At 47.0% G+C, this 22,050-nt stretch overlaps 1 protein-coding gene across 3 annotated transcripts in view; it reads right to left on the bottom strand.

Annotated features, from left to right (window-relative positions):
• Positions 1-2,546: 2,546 nt before the first annotated feature.
• Positions 2,547-22,050, bottom strand: part of Ccdc136 (coiled-coil domain containing 136) — a 30,448-nt gene continuing 10,944 nt past the window's right edge. Inside the window, exons 6-18 of one of the 3 annotated variants that reach the window (XM_021190094.2) lie at positions 20,107-20,218; positions 19,189-19,357; positions 18,068-18,205; positions 17,585-17,743; positions 16,912-17,082; positions 16,358-16,543; positions 14,379-14,573; positions 13,686-13,910; positions 11,764-12,270; positions 11,190-11,411; positions 9,980-10,261; positions 9,086-9,358; positions 2,549-2,872 (exon numbers count right to left, since the gene is read on the bottom strand). In XM_021190094.2, the coding sequence (XP_021045753.1) occupies positions 2,765-2,872; positions 9,086-9,358; positions 9,980-10,261; positions 11,190-11,411; positions 11,764-12,270; positions 13,686-13,910; positions 14,379-14,573; positions 16,358-16,543; positions 16,912-17,082; positions 17,585-17,743; positions 18,068-18,205; positions 19,189-19,357; positions 20,107-20,218 (2,747 nt within the window). In that variant the 3' untranslated portion in view covers positions 2,549-2,764. Of the gene's footprint in view, positions 2,873-7,244; positions 7,352-9,085; positions 9,359-9,979; positions 10,262-11,189; positions 11,412-11,763; positions 12,271-13,685; positions 13,911-14,378; positions 14,574-16,357; positions 16,544-16,911; positions 17,083-17,584; positions 17,744-18,067; positions 18,206-19,188; positions 19,358-20,106; positions 20,219-22,050 lie in introns of all 3 variants that reach the window. The other 2 variants (XM_029535352.1, XM_021190099.1) reach the window with 2 other exon arrangements.

Here is a 22,050-nt window from a genome sequence, read left to right as displayed (position 1 = left end):
GAGAGAGAGAGAGAGAGAGAGAGAGAGAGAGAGAGAGAGAGAGAGATTGTGACTGGAAGCCAGAAGAGGGAGTTGGATCTCCTGGAGTCGGAGTTATAGGCAGTTGTGAGTTGCCCAAAGTGGGTGCCAGGAACTGAACTGAGGTCCTCTGAAAGAGCAGGAAGTTGAGCCATTCCTCCATCCCCCACCCTCCCACCCCTCCATCCCCCATCCTCCCATCCCTCCATCCCTTCATCCCTCCATTCATCCCTCCATCCCTGGGTTAAGGCCCTAAGATGAGGAGAGGACAGGTATTCTAAAGAGAACAGCAATTGTTTGTAAGGAGAGGCAAGCCACAGTCTGTCATCCAGGCTTTGGGTACAGGCCTCTTGACTAGATGCACGGACTACCAGAACCTGCCCCTCTCTTCTAATTCCAAATGATACTGGTGGTCCTCCAAGTCATCTGAGCTTTCATCTACTGTTATTGTGGCATATGTGGGCCACACAGAGTAAAGCCAAGTTGCAAAGACTCTTAAAGGAGTGGGGCTTCCAAGAAGATGCGGACAAGATGTTCTGCAAAGAAGATCTGAGAGCAGCCAAGCTGCCTGAAGGAAGTTTGGACCAACTGGGCCACCAGTGAAAGATACTTTCCAACCTGTTTTGCTACCCACAGGCTGTGCAGTATGCTCCAGGTTGCCAACTTTTTAGGCTGCCATGCATGCTGGGGTGGGCTTTGATGACGCAGCTCTGCTTTAGTCATTTCTGCTCCTGTACATAGCCCCCAATTAAACTCACTGGTTCACCAAATTTGACTGGTGGGATCTGTCCTGGTGGGATCTGTCCTGGTGGGATCTGTCCTGGATTCCCTGTGTGTTGTGAGTGGGTGAGTGTTGAGTCTTCCTGGGAAAAGTCTGTCAGAGGTGGGGTGGGGGACATGTGTCTCAAGGGCCATTCAGTTCATTGTGGTTTAAGAAAAACAGTTGGGAGGGGTCTTAAGTGTGGAAAAATACAACCAATTACAGAGGAAGGAAGTAAATAGGAAGCTGCATAAATTATCCTAGCCATGCTGCTATCTCCTGAAGGACACAACTCACTCTTCTGTCCAACCTTAGGCTCCAGGAGGCTGACCCTGAAAGATTACGTCACCGTGGCATATCCGTTCTCTCTCCGGTTCACTGATAGTTTGGCCAGTGGGATACAGGGTGATGGGAGGAAAGGGTACTAAACTTCTCATGCCACCACTGATCTGGTATAGCACTCCTGCCAGCGTCTCTTCTCAGGGCTCCAGCTTTTAAAAAGTATTCTTCCTGTGTCAGGTGAGTGAGGAAGGCACACACACCATGGTGCACATGTGGAGGCGAGAGTACAACTTTCAGGAATTCTCATCCCACTGTGCATTCTGAGAATTGACCTTAGGTCATCAGGCTTGCTCAGTATCCTAGCTAGCTTCAGCTGTCAACTTGACATAGCCTAAAGCCACCTGATGAAGTTTCAGTGGAGGAAAGATTGCCACCAGGATCAGGACTGCCTATGACCCATGTGAGGTATTGTATTGACTGAAGACTGATGTGGGAGGGCCCAGCCCACTTTGGGTAGTACTATGCCTGGGCAGTTGGGTCTGGGATACCTAAGAAAGCTAGTAGCGTGAGCCAGGAAGTAAGTCACCAAACAGTATTCTTCCATTGTTTCTGATTCCTTCATGTCCTGTCTTCCTTCAGTAATGGGACTGTGACCTGAGGGTGTGAAGGCCCTTCTTCCTCCTTCATCCCAGCGCAGTGTCTTAGGGTTTGCACTGTTGTGAAGAGACACCATGACCATGGCAACTCTTATAAAGACAACATTTGACTGGGGCTAGCTTACAGGTTCAGTCCATTATTTTCAAGGTGGGAGCATGGCAGCATCCAGGCAGACATGAGAGTTCTACATCTTCATCTGGCTGCAGCCAGGAGAGACTATCTCCCAGGAATCTAGGAGGAGGGTCACAAGCCCACCCCCACAGTGACACACTTCCTCCAAGCCCACACCTGCTCCAACAAGCTCACACCTACTGCAGCAGGACCACACCTCCTAACAGTGCCACTCCCTCCCTGAGCCAAGCACATTCAAACCACTTCTCCTTGGTTCTCCTGTCTTTCCCACATAATTGCTTCATGAAGCTCTCTTCAGTCCAAGGATCAGCTGTCTTGCTTGTTGATAGGCTCTTGACAAATTAAAATGTCTCCAAAAATGAATCTCCTGAGTTGAAAGGGTAAGGCCTGAAGGCTCCCATGAAGAGCTTAGGGCACAGAAACTCAAGGTCTTTTGTTTGCCCATTGCCCCCAACCCCATACACAGAGTGCCCAGTTCTCTCCATTTCTCTGTGATCATAAGAGTTCCTTGAAATAGGATTAAATAGGTATGGATCAATCTCTCTGTGATTCAGCTGGCAGCAGAAGGAACTAACCTCATTTCTGAAAAAAATCATATTTAAAACAGACTCTTATAGGATATACTTGGCTGAAGGGTAATTGCTCTGTTCAATGTTATGCGAAACATTTATTGAAGAAAAAGTCACACAATGTCTTATGTAATTAGGCTGACATTTAATTACAAGGAACCCAGGTTCTTACACAAGGCAGGAGGTTGAGAGCCAGCAACTCCACAAGCCTTTCCAGTCTGAGTGGCTGAGGCAAAGGAGACGGAGAAACGTAGGTGGGCTGGGGGCTCTGGCACAGTGCATTCTGCCCAAAGGTGAGGGTGGTAGCCTCTGGGGATCTGCCCTCTGGGCTGGTCCAGGTCTGCCGTCACTTCATGTAGTATTCTGGTTCCTGCGGTCGCATGTTGGGTAACACATACAGAGCTACTGCTGCAATAGCCAAGAATACCATAGGCTTCCACATCCCGAACATGTTCTGTGGGGTCAAAGGAAAACAGTGAGTTCCAAGCCTTCTTCCCAACTCCTTCCTTAAGCCAGACGTTACCCCCTACTAGGTGTGCCTCCGGAACATTCCTATGGCTTGGCCTCTCTCACCTCCAGGGTGATCATGGAGACTGTGTGGTTTCATTCCAGCACACTACCTTTGTGGCAGGATACGGAATGGTTACTTAGGTTATCCCCGTATTTGTGCTTGTCTCAAATACTGGTTCCTATTTGCACAAGCAAGATTCCAGGCCCACCTTCAGGGACTCTTCATGTAGGTAGGTGTGTGAGAAGAAGTGAGGTAACCTGGGCCTTTGGAGAAGGCAGGCATAGCTCATGGCATTTACAGAAAAGTGAGAGCTAAGTTAGGGGAAGGGGCATGAGAGAAAGCAATGACATGCATTGTGGAGTGAAGTAGAGATCACTGGTGGCCAGAGATTTTGTGTCAGATGGTGTTATTTCAATGAAATTCAGCAATTTGCTGTTGGTCCTGAGCAGCAGTGTCACAAGCCAATAAATACGTTCCTCACCCCAGCTCTCCACTTCCAGTCACCAGGTCATGGCCCGACAGCATGCAGCATGCACTGAGTGTGATAAGACTTCTAAACACTCTGGTTGCTGGGAACCCTGATGATTCGTGGGTAAGAGAACACACCAAAAAAAAAAAAAAAAACAAACAAACAAAAAAAAAAACAACCAGGAAACAAGAATTCTTAGACACAAAAATAAGAAAGGTAGTCCCTATTTTTGCTGCTCACTTTACTGTGTTGCTTATAGAACTTGGATTTTTGAATTGTAAGTTACAGCACAAGGGGAAGATGGCTTGAGGAAAAAAATAAATGGAGGAGAGCCCATTAAAGCTAACATTAAAGAACAACTGATCTCAAAGAAAATTATGCTGATTACAAAGAGCAAAGATAAGCCCCAATTTTATAGAAATAGTTGTTAAGAACAAAAAATGTAAAATGAAAAAAATTCATGTTAGAAGTGGATTACAGAATAATCCACAGGAGAAGCTAGGCAGCGGGATCAGGAGTGAGTGCCGCTGCCTGCTCTAGGCCAGGCCTCGCAAGACAAGCGGGCAAGCTGGAAGAATGCTTACTCCAGCTCTGGAGCACACATGCAATCCCAGCATTCACTGCACGGCCAGATTGAAGCCCATCTGGGCTACATGGGACCCTGTCCCAAAACCTAAAAAAAAAAAAAAAAAAAAAAGACAACCCTAGATGCCAGCTCTAGTGGCTGAAGAGGCAGGGGTAGGGACAGCCATTTGTTGTTGTTGTAGTAGATGTAGCCACAGTTAAAGGCTCCATGAAATCACAAGCTTCTAGATGTGTCACCAACCTGACAGACTAAGGAGCTCACTTAAGCAAGTTGTCTGACAAGATTTCCTTGACAGGCAGAAAGAGTAGGGTATCAATACTGTCTGTTATGATCATTTCTTAAGTGCCAAATTGCTGACTAAAGAGAACTTGGCAAGACAAGCCCCTAGAGGCTGGGTTCTTCCATGAAATCTGGTGAAAGGCGAGGTGGCCTTGACACCTGAGGATGTGAATGAAGCCAGCAGGAAAGAAGAGTATTGTGAAAACCCAAAACACAGGGTCAGGATAAACAACCAAACAAAACCCCACAAAACTCTTCCGCTACAGCAGTGAACTACAGCTAATAGAGAAAAATGGAAAACTCTGGACCCCAAACAATCAAGTGTTAGTACAGAATGAGGAGGGGATACTTAATGTGCACAACACACAAAGGTCTTAGAAACATTAACTTAATGATATTAGTCACCAAGAGAGCTGCTGAGGTGGGCGGCCCCATAAGCACAACAGGATAACAGGATAATCTGCTGTGTGTTGTTTTCCTTGGGGGTGGGGGGTGGGGCAACCAATGAAAGGTGCAAAAAGGAGCTCAGAATGTCAAGAGATAATATGTAAGGGCCGGGAATATAACTTAGTGGGTAGAATACTTGCCTAGCATGTATGAATCCCTGGACTTGACCCCAGAACCCCCAAACTCAGTGTAACACGCACATATAATCACAGTGATTCAGAGGTGGCAGAGGGAGAGTGGAGTGTAAGTTTGTCCTCCCTACATATAACTTTGGGTCACTATGTGACCCTGTGTAAAAAAACCAGGAGGCAAAGCAGGGGGGAGGGGCTGGAGGGTAAGGGAGGGAACAGTGAGAGAACCAAGAAACAAGAGGACTTGGTTTTATTGTTTTCTATGACAGGGACCAGCCCGGGCTGGCTCAAACGCTTCATCTTCCCGCCTCCCTAACTGAAGTGACAGGATTGCTGGTATATATTAATACTGACGGCTCATTCCCTTGAGAAGAGGGAGACACCCCTCTTGGTGTTAGCCCTTCACACTAGTACCCCCTTATGACCTTATAACTGTTAATATCAATTCCTTATAGTCATATCCACAATTTCCTGGCTGGATTCAGTTGTCTTACGGTTAGTTTTCATATGTAAAATGGCGTAGTAAGTGCTTTCTCAGAGGGCTGCTGCCTGGATTCAGTTTGTCCGTAGATGCAGTGTGACTAGAGAAGGGCCTGGCACACAGCACACACCATTTGAGTGTAGCCTCTTTTTTTTTTTTTTTTTATTTTAAAAATTCTTTTTTCTTTTTTTATTTTTTAAAAATGTTATTATATTATTTATTTACTGGAAGGAGGTTGTACATATAGAGGTCAGAGGACAACCTGTAGGAGCAGGTTCTCTCTTTCCACCATATAGATCCAGAGGAACAAAACCATCCAATCCTCACAGAAACTATGAAAAACAGGCAGGCAGTAGTCATCCTTTATTCACCACTGAAGATGCTGAAGTCTAGTCATGTTTTGTTCCCTGGGACAAAGCTGATAGGAGGTGACAGACTCAGTCAGGTTCTTAGTAACTGTCAATGCCTTGAAATGGCAGTGCCTCGAGACCTGGCACGCGCTGTACACCGGGGACCCAGCCAGAGCTCAGGGTGCACAAGGATTCCAAGAAAACCTAGCCATAACCCCTTCCCTGCACTCTGATGGGGACGGTGAAGCCGGCTAAAGGCTGTGGCTGAAACCCTGTGTCTTATTCCATAGGAACTCAAGAGACTTCTGCAAGTACTCAGGGAGGAACTGGGATAAGGAGAGCTCTCCATCATGAAAGGAACTAAAGACTTGTGGGAAAGGCCTAAAAGAAAGAAAAGAGAAAGGTTGGAGGCTGTGAGAAGACAAACAGAGAAAGAAGAAGCTGGGAGGGGAGGCAAGATGACTTATCAGGTGAAGTCCCTTGTTCTAAGCTTGATGACCTGAGTTCTATCCCTGGGACAGACAATGTAGCAGGAAAAAGAGTAGACTCCCAGAGTTGTCTTCTCACCTTCTTACGCCAGCTCCCCAAATAAATGTGATATAAATACATTTAAAAAGGAAAATGGTGAGGGGTGCCATCAACAAAAACTGCCTCTCTAAAACTTTGCATTAAGCCAACTGTACCTTATTTAAAGAGGCAGAAGAGGAGGAGACAGAGGTGATGCAGCTGGGAGAGTCTGAGAAGGAAGTCAAAACAGAACTTACAGATTCCAGGAGGCAGGCAGAACCTCGGGTTCCTATCTTAGACCATCAAACAGTCTTCATCCTAAACTGGCAATTCTGTCAACAGACCAGATTACATGAACTGGGCCAAGGAGAGGTGCCCAGAACACATCACTCTTGACTTCCTGACAATATTTCCATCTCTAATCATTAGAAACTTTTCAGCAACATCACACCCTCTCCAGAAGCCTGGCTTGAAAGGCCAATGACAATCCAATCTGGTGACCCAAAGGAATGTATATAATTCCCTGGTATTTTGTTGACATTTTTTTCTGGTAACCAGTAGTTCCAAACTTTTGAGAACCTTTAAGGTGAGCAACATAGTACAGTGGTGATTCAGTTCTTCTTCCTTCAAGGTAGAAGGGACCAATTTAAGAGTGTGCTCATCCAAATGCTCCAGAGAGGATCAGAAGGATCACAGCTCTTTAGACTGCCTCGGGAACTCTTAAACACAGGGAGGAATTCCTTCCAAGTTGAAACAATGGCAAATGTTTGGCTCTAGAATTTAAGCAAACATCGGCTCATCAGAAGTAGTGGAGCAGCTCTGACACTAGCAACAGATATGTGCTTATCCAAGTTTTATGCAGCCAAAGACAGAAACTCAACCTGTGCTTCTGGAAAGCACACCAATGACCTGTTTATTACATACATCAATCATGGCATGTTCAAGGAAGCTTGTAGGTTTTATAGCAAAATAAGAAAAAGCCAGGGCTAAAACTCAGACCTGAGCATCACCTATTGTATAATGGGAGAAGAAGCTGAGAGGGAAGAGAGGAAGCAATACCAGTACCTGGGTTAGGACGATGTCTCAGCCCACCAGCACCAGAGCAGAGCTGATATGACCACCAGGCCTACAAGAGGCAAGGAGAATATGGGGGGATCAGGGGCAGGGGATGGCTGCAACATGTCAAATGAGAAGCACAGGAGAGACCGGGAGACGCGTGATTGTATGGAAACACACACACACACCCAACAGATAATGAGGATGAGAAAACAAAGGGAAAGAGAGAAGAATCCAAGGTTAAAATCCACATAAGCTGGAGAAGTAGCATGTCCTCTCTGCTCCCAGAGCCTTGAGAAGAGCAGAGGCGTTCCTCACACTGGCAGCCTGGAACAGTTGCAAAACAGAGTCAAACAGCGGACAGGCCCACATTAGGCCTTGAGCCCAGCTGTCTCTCTAGGCGTGCACAGCTCATACCTTGTCAAGCACAAGTTTACCTGAACCTAGATCTTTCTAGAGTCAAACACTCGGGAAAATGAAGCTTCAGAGAGCACAGTGGCTTCCTTACAGGAACTGGGTAGACACTTTTCCTGGATCACTTCAGGAAGAGCCAGTCTTTAGCCAGGCTACATGCCAGCCTTACTCTCTACCAGTTTTAGAGGTATGCAGAGCTGTGGTTTCTACAATCCCCTAGGAATATAATACATTGTGAGACAAAATGTACTACAATAAGCTAAGTTTGGAGAAGGATACTTCTTTGACTACAACAACTTATAGAGAGAAACTGAATTTGTATGCAGTAACATGAATGCCAGTTGAATGAATGGTCTGCAAGAGATTCAGGATCCACTGGGGCAAAGGGGCATCTACATGTGTAGACATCAGCAATGTACTGGACTCTGAGGTACAAAAGTCAAGCTAAGATTTAGAAAAGTGGTCCCTGAGGACAGAAGCCCATGCTCTCTGAACCAGCCCGTGGCAGGGTATGGTACGTTCAGAAGAAACACTGGCCTGGGCAAAGGCTGTAGTCACCCCTGCTTACATCTAAGTAACAACTCTCCATCTTGTGGTTAACAGGAACTGAATACTAGATCATGAACCAGCAATTGAGACTGAATTGCAAAATTCTAGATATCTTTAAAGTGAGTGGGGTAACCCCCCACAAGAGAAATGTTCTGTACTGTCAACTGGGGACTTAGTAGCCAACCTCAGAGCAGGAATTCAGCTGATACATACCAACAGAAATGTCTCAGTTGTTATAAGATGCTAATACTTCTGTTAGCAGCCAACTTACCTATGTCATCTGCATCTACCCCAAGATACTTCCTCTCCAACCTCTCATAGATCCAGGAGCTAAGGGTTAGAGCAGTGGCAGACTGGCCAGTGTCCCAGCTGTACAGACTGCAACTCTCAACATCACCCCTGTTCACTCCTGAGGTCCAACTCTCACATCCATGATGTGAGACTCAAAACCCAGTGGGCACTAACAAGAAAGTTAATAATCATCTCACAGGGTATCATGGCAAAACAGGATGAACTGACTTGCTGGGGCTGGCAGGAATGTGCTTAACAAGGACTTACACCATCCTTTGTGTCAGGGAGAGGGATGAGGGGGACAGTGCTGATATAGAGAGGTGACTGAGTGCTACAGTGTAAGTGAAAGGACACATGACGTCCACCTTGGTTCTGAGAAAAGGCAGTCATCGTGCAATGGCTCCAGCGAATTAATCCAAGCCTGCCATTTTCATCAGAAAGCCCATCCTCTCCAATCCCCTCCCCATTCTCTTGTCAACAGATGCTCACTAGCCTCTGTACTGTATTGGTGTAGCCATGGTAAGGCCACTCCTGAACACCAGAGCCCCCGAGCCCTAGGCTCATTCCCACTCTGTCTAGCCTTCTGCTGTGGTTACCTTTTTGCTCTCAGAAAGCTTAAGGGGGTTGCCTTCCTCAGCAGTCTCACAAGATTCATCTTCCCCTTCTCTGTACTCTTCAAAGTTTTCCTCTTCATCCTCGGTCGGCTCAGGATCTGCCCTAGGATCTGCTGGCTTAGCTAGCTTACACAATTCTTTCTTGGCTTGTTTCTCTCTTTCTTTCTTTCTTGCCTCTTCAATCTCTTTTTCTTCTTTCATGAGCTCATCTAATCTCTTCTGGCTGGCCTTGTAGTATAGCATCACCTCCAGATTCTGCAAGATGGAGGCAGGGTAGGGTGGGGCTGCTATTACCTAAAGGAATCTTACCCTCCAGACAGGGCTATATTACCTCCAGAAAGCTCTCCTGTACCACAGCAGAGTTCCATTGTGCAAGACTGTATTTTAGAACTACAAACTAATGTTTCCAAGAATAATGTGGAGGACAGTCACATGTAGTTTGTTAAGCTAGCAATCAGGTGGGACCATGTGGCCATTTCAAGTGGATAACTATAATCCAAGACTCTTGGGCTTTGCTCCTCAATGGTTGCTTCCTCCCTTTCTGGTCATTCTTACCACAGCCAATCCTCTTGCATACATAAATTCCTTTCTCTCCATCTAGTTGGTCTTTCATTGTGTAATGATGGGCTTTGATCATGAAACCCAGGAACAACAGGGGTCCCAGAGATGGACTTAGGTTAGTGAAAGCAACTGGTGGGCATTCTCCCCAAAGCACCCAGGAAATGGCCAAATGCTTGGAACTCTCTTGTGAATATTAGCAGTACCAAAAGTGTACTTCCTTACAGTGCCTTACTTAGAAGGAATTGGTGGCAGTGATGTTTCTTCCCAGGGCCTCCTCCACCCATCGCCTCTCTGGCTTCTAAGGCTGCAACTCACCTTTTCATTCTCAAAACCGTTCTCCAAATCCTCTGAGCAAGCCTTGCTCAGCTTCTTATTTCTAACTCCATTGGCATTCTTGTTCATATTCTTATTGACATTCCTGCTCCTGGCTTCTGAGCTAACAGAGGGCCTGTTTTCTTTGAGCTGGCGGAGTTCTTCCTGGCAGCACTGCAGCTGCCCCTCCAGCTGCTCCTGCACGGCCAAAAGCCGCCCCTGCTCATCCATGCTAGTCTGGTACTGCAGCTGCAGCTCCCGCAGCTTAGTCTGCAGTTCTTTGATCTGTTGGTAGTGGGACTCCAGTTATCCACAGCACACAAGTCCCACCCAGTCAGCCCAGGACTTTCTTAGGAAACCACTCTCACAGATCTCCCTGCTAAAGCTCACAAGGAAGTGAGAATAGGCAATGCCACCTAAGAGGCGTCACAGATAGCTTTCCCCCTAAGTTGAAATACCTGAAGATCTGCATCTAGAATGATAAAAATTATTATTAAATTAAAAATACTGTTTTTATGTTTTTTGATCATGACCTGTCAAGAGTGCCACCACTTCTGAAGCTCAGGCATTACCATCATCTAATTCTCCTTCCAGGAACTCCTGCTTCACCCACTCCACTCCTCTGTTAGTTCCTAGGGAACTGCTGAGAACACCTGGTAGGACATGTGGCACCTGCAACCCCTTCCTGGTAAGGTACCAAGTTAAACCTGTCCCCTCATCTCAGGTTTGTCTTCATGGGCTGATGGCAGCATACGGTTCATTTAGTAAGTACTAATCAGTATAGGCTTGTGTGGCCATCCCTTTCTGCATCTGATCTATCTCTCCCAAACACACATACAGTGATGCTCCCACTGGACGGCGAACCATGGCTGGTCAGAGCCCTGTCCTCAGAGTGCATATCATCTAGTTGGGGAAAAAAGACAACGCACTAAAAATAATGAAAAAATATTGGCAAGCAAAAAAAAAAAAATACAGCTCCACAGAAGTGCTCTGGGGTACAAAGTAAAAGACAGAATAGAAGCAGCCAGGGAGAGTACCGCCCGAGAGCAGACTGGAATTACCAGCAGGTCACAGGACAGGGAGCACTGGAGGGTCCTTAACCTGACAATGCCCATCAGATGCCGCAGACTGCCTGTCCCCACCCCACGCCTCATTCTCTAAAGTGGCTCTAGGGAGGACTTGCAGGAGGCTCTCTGGCACTGGCAACTGTTACCTCGCACTTGTCACTCTGGGGAGGTGCGGGCTTCCCCAGGTTCTCCATGCACTCCCTCAGCTCCTTCTCACAGCACTGCAGCTCCTCCGTGAGCTCCTTTTGCTTGGCCAGCAGCCTGTTCATCCGTTCCTGCAGCTGGCAGTGCTCTTCCTGGCTCACTTGGTACAGAGCCTTCACTGCTTGCAACTTGGTCAGCACCTTGGCCACTGTTTCCTCAAAGTGCTGCAGAGAGTGGGGGATTGATGACAGCACCCCAAGAAGCTGATCTCTGTCCCTCACTCTGCTAGGCCCTTCCCTGGAGCTGCCTGGAGGTGGGGCAGGGGGACTGTATTTCCTCCCATAAAGAACATCCTGACTACGTTCAAAGTCCTGAACCTCGGGGTCTTGTCCAAACCAGGACGCCTCTGTCAGAAGAGGAAGCAGGACAACCACAGCAGAAGACGTCCACACTTCAGGGAGTCTTCCAGGCCAGCTGTGACCCTGCTCCTGTCTCATTCATCTGCCCTTCCCCCGGTGATGCTTCTTTCCAAGGAACCCATCTTCCCTGCCTGACCAGTCACCTGGCAATGGTTACCTCCAAGTCTTCAGGCTCAGCTGGGTCCTCATCAGTACTGCTGCTGGCATAACTCTTGTGAAGGGTTTCGCCACTACTAGCAGAGCCATAGCTCTTCTTATAGGTCACACTTGTGCTGCTGGAGCAGTAACTCTTCTGAAAGGCCTCGTTGGAACTGGTGCTACTGTCGTAGCTCTTGAGGAAGATTTCAGTGCTAGGCTGGGAGCTCACGTAACTCTTCTGATAGCCCTCATTTTCATCAATGGAACTCTCATAACTCCTGTGAAAGTTCTCAGTACTGGGGGCTCTGCTGCCTGAGTTCTTCCCGCAGTACTCAAAACTCCTTTTTATCATGGGGGACTGAGTTTGGAGCAGCTGCATTTCTTCCATGCAGAGCTGTAGCTCAGCCTGCAGCCTCCTCCGCTCCTCCATGAGCCGCCTATGCTCCCGCTGCAGTACCTCCTGCTGGTTCTGACTGGTGTCATATAGCACCTGCAGAGCCTGCAGCTGGTCCATAAACACCTTGAACTGGGGGGGGGGGGGGGGGGGTAGGAGACATCACCATTACTGTGAGGTATTCCAGTCCTTTCAGCCGCCCCTCTCCTGGGGCAGATGTGAGTGCTTACCTGAGAGAGGAGCACACACACCTCTGTTTCACAAGGCCTTTGTCTCTGACTTAGCCCACAGAACAGGAGACTGGCGTATGGCAGCTTTCTGCTACTTTGATTTGATCTCCCCAGGACAGATACTAAGTGATCTTAGGGCTCCCGTTCTGCTGGTTTCTGTACTCCGGCAGAAACTCCCTCTGTGAAGCCGTGTAGGTGGGTGTCGCGCACACCTGGGCTCCCTACCACACTGTTCTTCCTAAGACAAGCACACTCACCCTGACCTTTGGGCTCAGTCCTCTCCTCCACCCCTCATGGGAAAGTCGGCCCAGCTGCAGATATGTGACTAGGAATTTGTTTCTTGGAAGACTCAGGCTTGGAATCAGGGTCTTGCTCCTCACTAGTCCCTGTTCCTTCTGCCTAAAAGTATGTTCTCCATCCCTCAAGTACATATTCAGTATTAGATGTAAGTGATCACGGAGACAGCTTACACATGATTTCCCAGTTCTTATGCTACCCAGGCTCTCAGCTGGGATATATGACACCCCTGGGATGCTCACAAAGTCCCACAGTTTGGACTTCCTCTATTTCCTGATTCTCCATGTCCATGGTAATATTAAAACTGGTAGTTTTAGCCTGAACTGAAACTGTCTACCTGCTCCTCCTTACAGAGAGACCTTGGACCAAATTTATTGCCCAACTCTGAACAGGTTTAGAAATTCCCAGTCATCTTACCTCACAGGCATGACCACCTGACAGTGTCTGAGAAAGCACTGTTTTTCCTATTTAGACCCTATAACCTGGCCCAACGTTCAGTAAAATAATGTAGTCGGTACCATGATCCTGTCTGCTGCAACTGTTTTCCTTGGAGATTCCTGGGGCTAGATTTGTTCATGGAGACTCAAAAGGTTATAAACTCTGACAATGGAGTAGACTTTCTAGCCCATACAAAAAGATGACATGCTTAGGGCTGGTCCACAGGAATCAAAACAAATACTGAACTGCTTGCACAGATTTTGAAAATGCCATGTTGTAGGGATAGAACCCACTGGTCAGACAGACCTCTGGGCCACCTAAACTCTGTTCTAGATGCTGCCTTCTCTTTGGCTCTTTAAAAAAATCATTCTGTATCCAAATATCAAACCAGAGCAGGGTGTGCCTCTGGGTCAGACACTCAGGGTGTCTAAGTAGTGGAGCCCGGGGAAGACCCTGAGCAAGCGTCAGTCCCATCCTACTTCCTATCCAAACAGGCCTTCCTGACTCAACTCTTCTACAGAGCCTTTCCCTGCTGCACAGCTGTACTCACAAGAGCCAAACCCCTTCCTTCTGCTGGGTTACCTTATTCTCACAACTGGAGGACTTAGGCCCTTTAGCATCTTGAGAGTTCACCAACACTTCCTGGAAATTAGACTCTTTGAAACCTCGAAGATGTTTGTGTGCCTCTAACTGTTCCTTCAGTACACACTCTTGGTTTTGTATCAGTTTTCTCTGTTGCTCCTGCATGTTTTGGTAGAGCAGCTGCATTTCACACAGGTCTTGCAACTTTGAAAGCAGCTCCTGACTCTGAGTAGGGAAGAGGAAGGAAAAGTGATGATTAAGGAGGAAACGCTCTCCTCAGCCCCAGCCCTGCCGGGCTCTGTCTTTCCACTGCTTCACACGGCCCTTCTGGAGAAAGCAGCTCTTTCCATCGAACTTTGCTAATTAAAAAAAAAAAAAAAAAAAAGATTCCAATGTGTGGATATTTTACAGTTCACAAACTGATTTCAGGTGTACTTCCTCCAGACTGACCAAATAGCTAAATATATAACACTGCACAGACTTCAGAATATAAATGTACGTTAAAGTTAAAGCCTTTATGAAGAAAAGCCCAAATCGGCTCTGTGGGGAGAATGGTAAGAAAAGAAAAGGTACCTGGGCAAGAAAAGAAACTGCTCACTTCCCTCCCTTTTATCTTCCCCATGGACGGCTAAGCCTGGAAGCCTCTCAAAGCTGCCTCCCCCTGATCAATGGTCTTGCCTTGGCAATGAGTACCTTCTGCAAGATGCCACATTTGGGCTGTGGGAATGTGAGCCTGTGCAGCTCTTCCTGCAGCTGGCCCTGCTCCTCTTGCAGCCTCCTCTGGTCCTCTAGGAGCTCACACTGTTCCATCTGCAGGTGCCCAATTTCCTGCTGGCTGGCTTTGAACTTGTCCTGCAATTCTGTCAGTCTTGCCAGCAGTGCATCACACTATGGGTCAGGAGGAGTGCAGGGCAAGGTTACTACGGAAGGTATAGTTAGGGGCTGGCAGAGCACCGTGTGCTCCCTGCCTCCTGCCACTTTTCCGGCCCCCTCTCTTCCTTGTTCAGTCACCTGGACTGATCACCCTGTGGAGCACAGACCTCCATGCTTAGGGGGCCCCATCAGGTAGCTCTGAGCACTCTATCTGTATGTTCAATGTCTATGCTCTAAGCTCATCTGCCATGCCCCCAGAAAGTGGCTGGAGAAGCAGAGATTTCAGTGCCCTTCCTTCCCTGTGGCACACTATCTCCATCTCCCTCAGTGCAGGGAACACCAGTTTAAGCCACCCTGTCAATTGTTTTTAGACTTAATTTATTTACCTCATCAATCAGGACTTAATTTGGATATAATTTTTCTTATTTTTGTTTTCCTGACTTTTCTCATCCATATTGGAAATTGAACCTAGGAGCTAATGTATGCTAGGCCAGTGCTCTACTACCAAGCTACATCCCTAGTCCTAATCATACTGTAAAACCTTTAGTAAAGTAGGAGCCATTGCTGAATTTGGGTAAAAGCTACATTAGCCTCGTATTCTCAGAACCAGGTATTTTAAAATCAAGTAAAATCTCAGTGACTTGTACACCAGCATGTCTTTCACTTCTTGTAAGCTACAGCACTGTTCAAGGTATTGAAGCAAATCAGGGATCCAGTGGGTCTCTCAACTGAGTGGGGGTGAAGAAAGCAGGCAAAATGTAAGCCCTGGGATGGAATGGAAACCGGACTGTGGCCTTCTCAGTCCTCTTATCATAAAGGCCTTTCTCTAGGGACACGGCCTACTACTGGGAGAGGCCGGAGCCGGAGCGCCCTTGCAGGACAGGCAGGAGCCGGAGCGCCCTCGCAGGGTGTGGCCAGGCTCGCCATCTCCCAAGACTCTTACGCCTTTTCTCCAAGGGGCTCCACTCCTTTCTAGTTCCTATCATAATCAAGGGCTGACAGTGCTCAACAGAGTAAATGGCAATGGCTGACTGACATCTTATACACCATAGAAAAAGTCAACAAACCCTTAGGTATCACTGCTGGAATTATTTTCTTAAAGAAAGTGAGACAAAAATATTGTTCTGTATCAAGCTGGGTAAGGTGGTACTCGCCTGTAATCTGAGCAACAGAGGTGGAAGCAGGAGGATTGCCACAAGTTCAAGGGTAACCTAGTCTAAACATGAGACTCTGTCTCAGCACTCCTCTCTAAAAAATAAAACAAAACAAAACAACAACACAAAAAATAGCATTTTGTTTAATTTGAAGCAAAATTTAAGATTTGAGAATTTACTTCCAGTCTGACTATATCCTTTTTTTTTTTTTTTTTTTTTTCCTGACTAAATCCTAAAAGAGCACTGGTTTTTCTAATACTCAAATCAGCACTCAGGGTACAGACCATATCCTTAAAATCACTTGCAAGCTGTTTCAGAAATCTGGGTTTTTAGTTCAGTTATACATATGTGTATGTATGTGCCTCCCTTCAAATGATGAGACATCAGTACAGTTATAATACCACTGTAGAAATGCATATATACATGGGGTCATATGAAAAACAGATGTTTACGCTGCCTGAGAGCAAACACATTGATCTACTAAGCTATGGTTGTTATTCAAGTCAAGTTCAAGGCAAACTGCTTTGAGGCCAGCAGACACGGGCCTGCCTTTGTCTTCTCCCTTCAGCTGGGCGACCTCTTCCCTGGTCTGTCTCCTCTCTCCCAAGCTGGCCAGAAGCACTCAGCACCCTGAAGTACAATTACCTTGTTTGAGCAGTTTCCGTTTTCTTCACAAAGGGACTGGCTGGACTTGAGCTCTGTCAGCTCCTGCTGGCAGAGCAGGAAGTCCTGCTCCAGCTGGTCATACATGTGCTTCTGCCGCTCCAGCTCATCCCTGCTGAACTGATACAATCCCTTCATCTCCTGAAGCTGGATGTGTATCCCTGAATTCTGGGTAAGGAAGGCAGAGCCATCATCCCATGTACAACTACTGCCTCACTCTGGATCTCTCCGCCCCTTACCTTTCCAACCCTGACTTCATCCCAACCAGGAAGAACCAAACAGACCTATCCTTAACAGGCTTTGCACCCTGACCTTGGGAGACTTCCTCCTGAAGGAAGCAACAGGATTCCTTTCTGTAGACTGCTTTTCTGGTTTAAAATAAAAGGCAACTGTGGATATCTCACAAGCAGCTCTTTCTACATGTCCTGGGTCCACCTCACCAGCAACTCCTCCACAGAACTCCAACAGTCCCACTCTGCTTGCCCTCACACAAGATCCTACCTGGCTAGGTATTCCTGGCCTGGCCTGCCTTTTACCTTCTCATTTTTCTCTCGCAAGCAGTCCACCATGTCTCGGAGCCGATGCACCTCTGACTCGTGGCACCGCAGCTTGTCGTGCAGGTGATGCTGGACCTCTAGAAGCTGCTCTTTCTCATTCACACTGCACTGGTGCTGGGCCTGCAGCTTCTGGAGCCGGCACATTAACTCCTGCATGCAGGGGGCTTTGGGTAGTGGGTGCTGGGTTTTATGACCTTGCTCTTCTCCTGACTCAGCCGCTGACACCGAGAGTCTGCCTCCCCCTTTCACTGGCTACCTGCCCCACCCCCCAACACTTATGCAGAACTTTAAGACGAAGACAGTTATTTTTTTTTTTTTTTGGTTTGCTTGTTTGTAAACAAATGTAATCTAATCTCATGAAACTCAGTCTATGTAGCTGGCACTGGCCTTGAACTCCTGATTCCTCTGCTTCTATCTTCCCAGTTCTGTCATAACAGGTATGTTCTACAACACTAGGCTCAATAAACAGTTGTCTCCTTTTGTTCTGTTTCAACACTAGAGACTGAGCCTAGGACCTCATGATGCCGGGTAGGCAGTCTACCAAAAGCCCTATGTATCCCCAGCTCTGGAGCTGCTGTTATTTACATCCCCAATCTCAGCCCAGAGCTGGTGGCCCCTCCACCATCAGTCCCTTTACCTTTGGCACCATTACCTTTTCACTCTGGCTCTCTACAGGAGTGCAACTGAGGAGCCTGAGCTGCTGGAGCTCAGTCTCAAGCTGCATCTGCACCTTCAGAAGCTCACTGTGTTCATCCTGGCTAGCATCATACTTTTGCTGCAGGGCACAGAGCCTGCTCTTCAGTTCCTCATGCTGCAGTAGGGAGAGTGCGGGAGAGCAGTTACTCTCAAGAAGCAGCAGGGCCCTAGCCAGGCCTCTGGGATACTTTTCTGACGCAGAGACCTTGAGAAGAAGCTCTCTGGACCTACGGCTGGGTTTTTTCAGTGATGAAAACACTCAACAATGACACCTTTTTACATGCCATCCTATGTGGCTTCTATATGCAGGGGCTTTGGGTGATGCTGTTAGGCTCTGGTCACAGGGTAAGAGCCAGCAGAGTTCGGCCTCACTCCTGATGTCCACCTGGAGGCGGTGACTCTGAGTCTTGCCGCCCTCCCTTCCCCTGACAGTGCTCACCTGGGTGCTGTGGGAGGTCTGAAACCGGAGCACCTCATTCTGGGCACACTTGAGCTCCCTCTGCAGCCGCTTCTGCTCCTCCTCACTGGTTCTGCGGTGATGCTGTAGCTCTTCCAATTCACAATACAAGTTCTTACACTGTGTGGGAAATGCAATGGGCTGACTTGTAGTAGATGACACACACACACACACACACACACACACACACACACCATGACCTGGAAAAATATGTCATTCATTTAATTAGAATAGAGTCAGGTGTCATATAACAATGTAGATACATGCTGAGAAATGTGCCATTACACTACTGAGTTATTGTGTGACCATTATAGAGTACACTTACACAAACTTAGATAAGCACAGCACATGTGTCTGTGACTGTGTTTTATTGCTCGTGGGATGCTAATATATACCCTGACAGTGAAACTAAGCACAAGGCAGCAGATACGAGATATCTGAAGATACTGTCAGTATAACATGGTGTCCTGGCCTTTTTGTTTGTTTTTGTTGTTGTTTTCTGAGACAAGGTTTCTCTGTGTAATCCTGGACATCCTGAAACTTCATCAGGCTGGCCTCAAACTCAGAGATCTGCTTGTCTCTGCCTCTCAAGTGCTGGAATTAAAGTCACCATTGCTCTTCTGGTATCCTGTTCTATAATGAACACTTTTTCTTTGTTTTTGTTTTTAAGGATGAAGGCTTTTAAAATAACAGTAAAACACAATGTGGCAGAAACATAAACTATTAGCACTCTCTTCACATCACTGTACTATGTAACAATGGTGTGTGTCACACTCGCACACAGCTGGCAGCTTCACACACAGTAGGCCTGTGTACACTAGCACCACACACATGTTCAATAACATGCTGCACTACAACATCAGAAGGGATAAGTGTTTCCAGCATCCACATAACTGTATGGGACAACTACAAAATATCTGGCCCATTTTCTGATTGAAAGGTCATCCCCTGACAGGGCTAGACTTCTATCAGTCAGGCAAGACCCCAGAACGCCATCCCTTCTGTAGTGCAGAGCTCCTCTGTTAGCTCTTTCCCTACTACAGGCCAGGGAAAGGTGAGACAGATGGTGGTGGCAGCCTGCCACTCCACTCTCTGCCGCCTACCTTGTCCTGCATGTCCTGCATCTGTTCCTCAGCTCCCAGCAGCTGCTGGCGCAAAAGCTGCATCACAGGGTCAGGCTCTGGGAAATCCAGTTCTGAAGTCTGAGACTCTGAGGACATCGTATTCCTTAGCAGGTGAGATTCCAACCATCGTTCTGTTGCTCTCCGTGTCCTGTAACCCAGAATCCAGGATTGTACTGGGAGGAACTCTGCCTGCTGCCACCTGCCAGGCGTGTTCAGGCCCAGTGCTTCTAGTTAGGTCAAAACTACTAACGAGCCTTTTACTGTGCTTCACCTCTCAAACTAACGTGCCTAGAAGATTACACAAAACCTCCAGCATTCACTGCATGGGCGTTTCAACTCTGGAATATCCTATGACTGACCTAGTTGGTTTCAAGGCTGGTTCTGATGTCAAGACACATCTAACCTAGAGGCTCTGTGCCAGTGGTTCTCAACCTTCATGTCACAACCCCTTTGAGGGCCACATCAGATATTTACATTGCGATTCATCACACTAGCGAAATTACAGTTATGAAGTAGCACAGAAATAATTTTATGGTAGAGGATCACCAGAACATGAGGAACTGTATTAAAGGGCCACAGCATTAGGAACGCTGTTCTATGCCACTACATTGAATCACATCTGTGTAGATGATAAAGGGATCTCGGTTGATCTAATATAAAGCAGAGCTAGCTAGATGACTCTCATGCCAAGAATAGAGGAAAACTGCATCTTATAGCTCACTTAACTGTAGTTCTGACACAGTTTGGTGGCATTCTGAGCCTGCTCCGAGGAGGTCTCCATACCCTTGGGAGTACATAGAAGTGACTGCTTTCCAGGAACAGAGAACTACTCATGACCCCAGCCTCTGCCTCCTGGGGAAGCCTAGGAGACGGCAGTGCTCTGTACCCTGGGTTTACCTATCGCTCTCCAGCTCAGCAAGCTGCCCTGTGAGGCTGCTGTTGCTCTCCCGCAAGGCCTGATACTCCTCATTCAGAAAGTTGTAGCGCTCCCGAAGTTGGTGCAGTTCATCTACAGAAGGGAAGCAGAAAGAGATGAGAGAGATGAGTGCTTCCTCAGTGGACAGAAGCACTGATGACCAACCTCAATATTTCCTGAATGGAAACTCAACAGCAAAGGGCTACATAGCTTCTCTTTTTCTGATGTACAGAATACACACCCAGTTTATTCATCCATGAAGACCCAATTGAAATATCATCTTGTACATTTAGGAAGTCTTGAAGGTTTAGATAAGTTGAATTTATTGTATCTAGGTTTCTAGTTAACTATAGTTACCTCCGCATTGCCTGCTTGCCTGCCTGCCTCCCCCACCCCCCTTCTTTCTGAGACAGACCCTCGGGTAGCCTAGGTTGGTCTCCGACTTCAAACTTCAGATCTTCCTGCTTCTACCTCCTGAGTGCCTGACTTTTTATGCAGTACGAGCTCCATGCAAGTTAGGCAAGCCCTCTAGCAACTGAGGCACAACTATAGCCCCCATGACTCTTTTAGTACAAAACCCCACCAAACGTGAACCTTCTAGATCTGCCTTTCAGAGACAACCCCGCATGCTGACCATCCTTCCCTTCCTTTATCTTCACACTGAAGACACTGGCCTGGGTACAGATAAATATTCCTTGTGGGGTTTTGTTTGGTTGGTTGGTTGTTGGTGAGGAGGAAGGGTGCTTGGGATAGAACCTAGGGCCTTACCATGCATGCCAGCAAGCATGCCACCCCCAAGTCATATTCATTTTCTTCATCTGCTGACAGAAAAGCTCATTTCAATCTAAAATACTTGTTTTCCTCAAGCATTAGAAGAGAGAAGAGGTTAGTTAAGATTTCCCAGTTGCGACAAATACCCACACTTTATCTCTTTATGAATAAGAACCAACAGGACCAGAGAGCCAGAGAGATGGCTCAGTCTTTAAGTGAGTTGATGCTTTTCTTTTTTTTTTTTTTTCCTTTCTTTTTTTGTTTTTTTGAGACAGGGTTTCTCTGTGTAGCCCTGGCTGTCCTGGAACTCACTCTGTAGACCAGGCTGGCCTCAAACTCAGAAATCTGCCTGCCTCTGCCTCCCGAATGCTGGGATCAAAGGCGTGCGCCACCACGTCCAGCGAGTTGATGCTTTTCTACAAGAGCAAAATCAGTTTCCAGCACCCATGTTACCTGGCTTGTAACCACCTATAACTTCAGCTCAGCGCCCACTTCTGGACTCAGCAGTTACACAAACATGACAGACACACAGATACACATACATATAAATAAAACCAAATAAATATTTCAAGAAGAGAATAATATTACTGGGGCTGGGGAAGTGGCTGAGTAGGTAAAGTGTTTATATAAACATGAGGACCTAAGTTCAGATTCCCGATGTCCCCATTAAAAAGCCGGGGATGGCAGCTTGTGCCTATAACCCCAGCACTGGCAGACTCTGAGGGTTCCCTAGTGAGTCAGTCTAGCCAAGGTGGTAAACTTCAGGTTCAGTAACAGATCCTGTCTCCAAAAAAGGTATGTCAGACAGTGATAGAGGCAGATACCCATATCAACCCCTGGCTTCTACAGTGTGCGTAGATGTCAGTGCTTCTCCTGCTCCAACACACATACAGCACACACTCATTCACACAAAGAATCACAGCATTTAGAACACTAATTCTACTGACATTTAAGATGCACAAACTAGCCTTAATTTCAATATACGATATTTTACTTGTAAGAGGATTCAAAACCCCTGAACACTAGTTTAATGTTTCTTCTTTAATCCAATCACAAGTTCTTAGACAGGTACAGGCATGGTGGCACAAGCTTAAATCCCAGCATTTGAGAGGCAGAGGCAGAGACCTCTGTGAGTTTAAGGCCAGCCTGGTCTA

This window comes from Mus pahari, chromosome 2, assembly GCF_900095145.1.
Source record: "Mus pahari chromosome 2, PAHARI_EIJ_v1.1, whole genome shotgun sequence".
NCBI lineage: Eukaryota > Metazoa > Chordata > Mammalia > Rodentia > Muridae > Mus > Mus pahari.
This window is presented reverse-complemented; position numbering and strand designations above follow the sequence as displayed.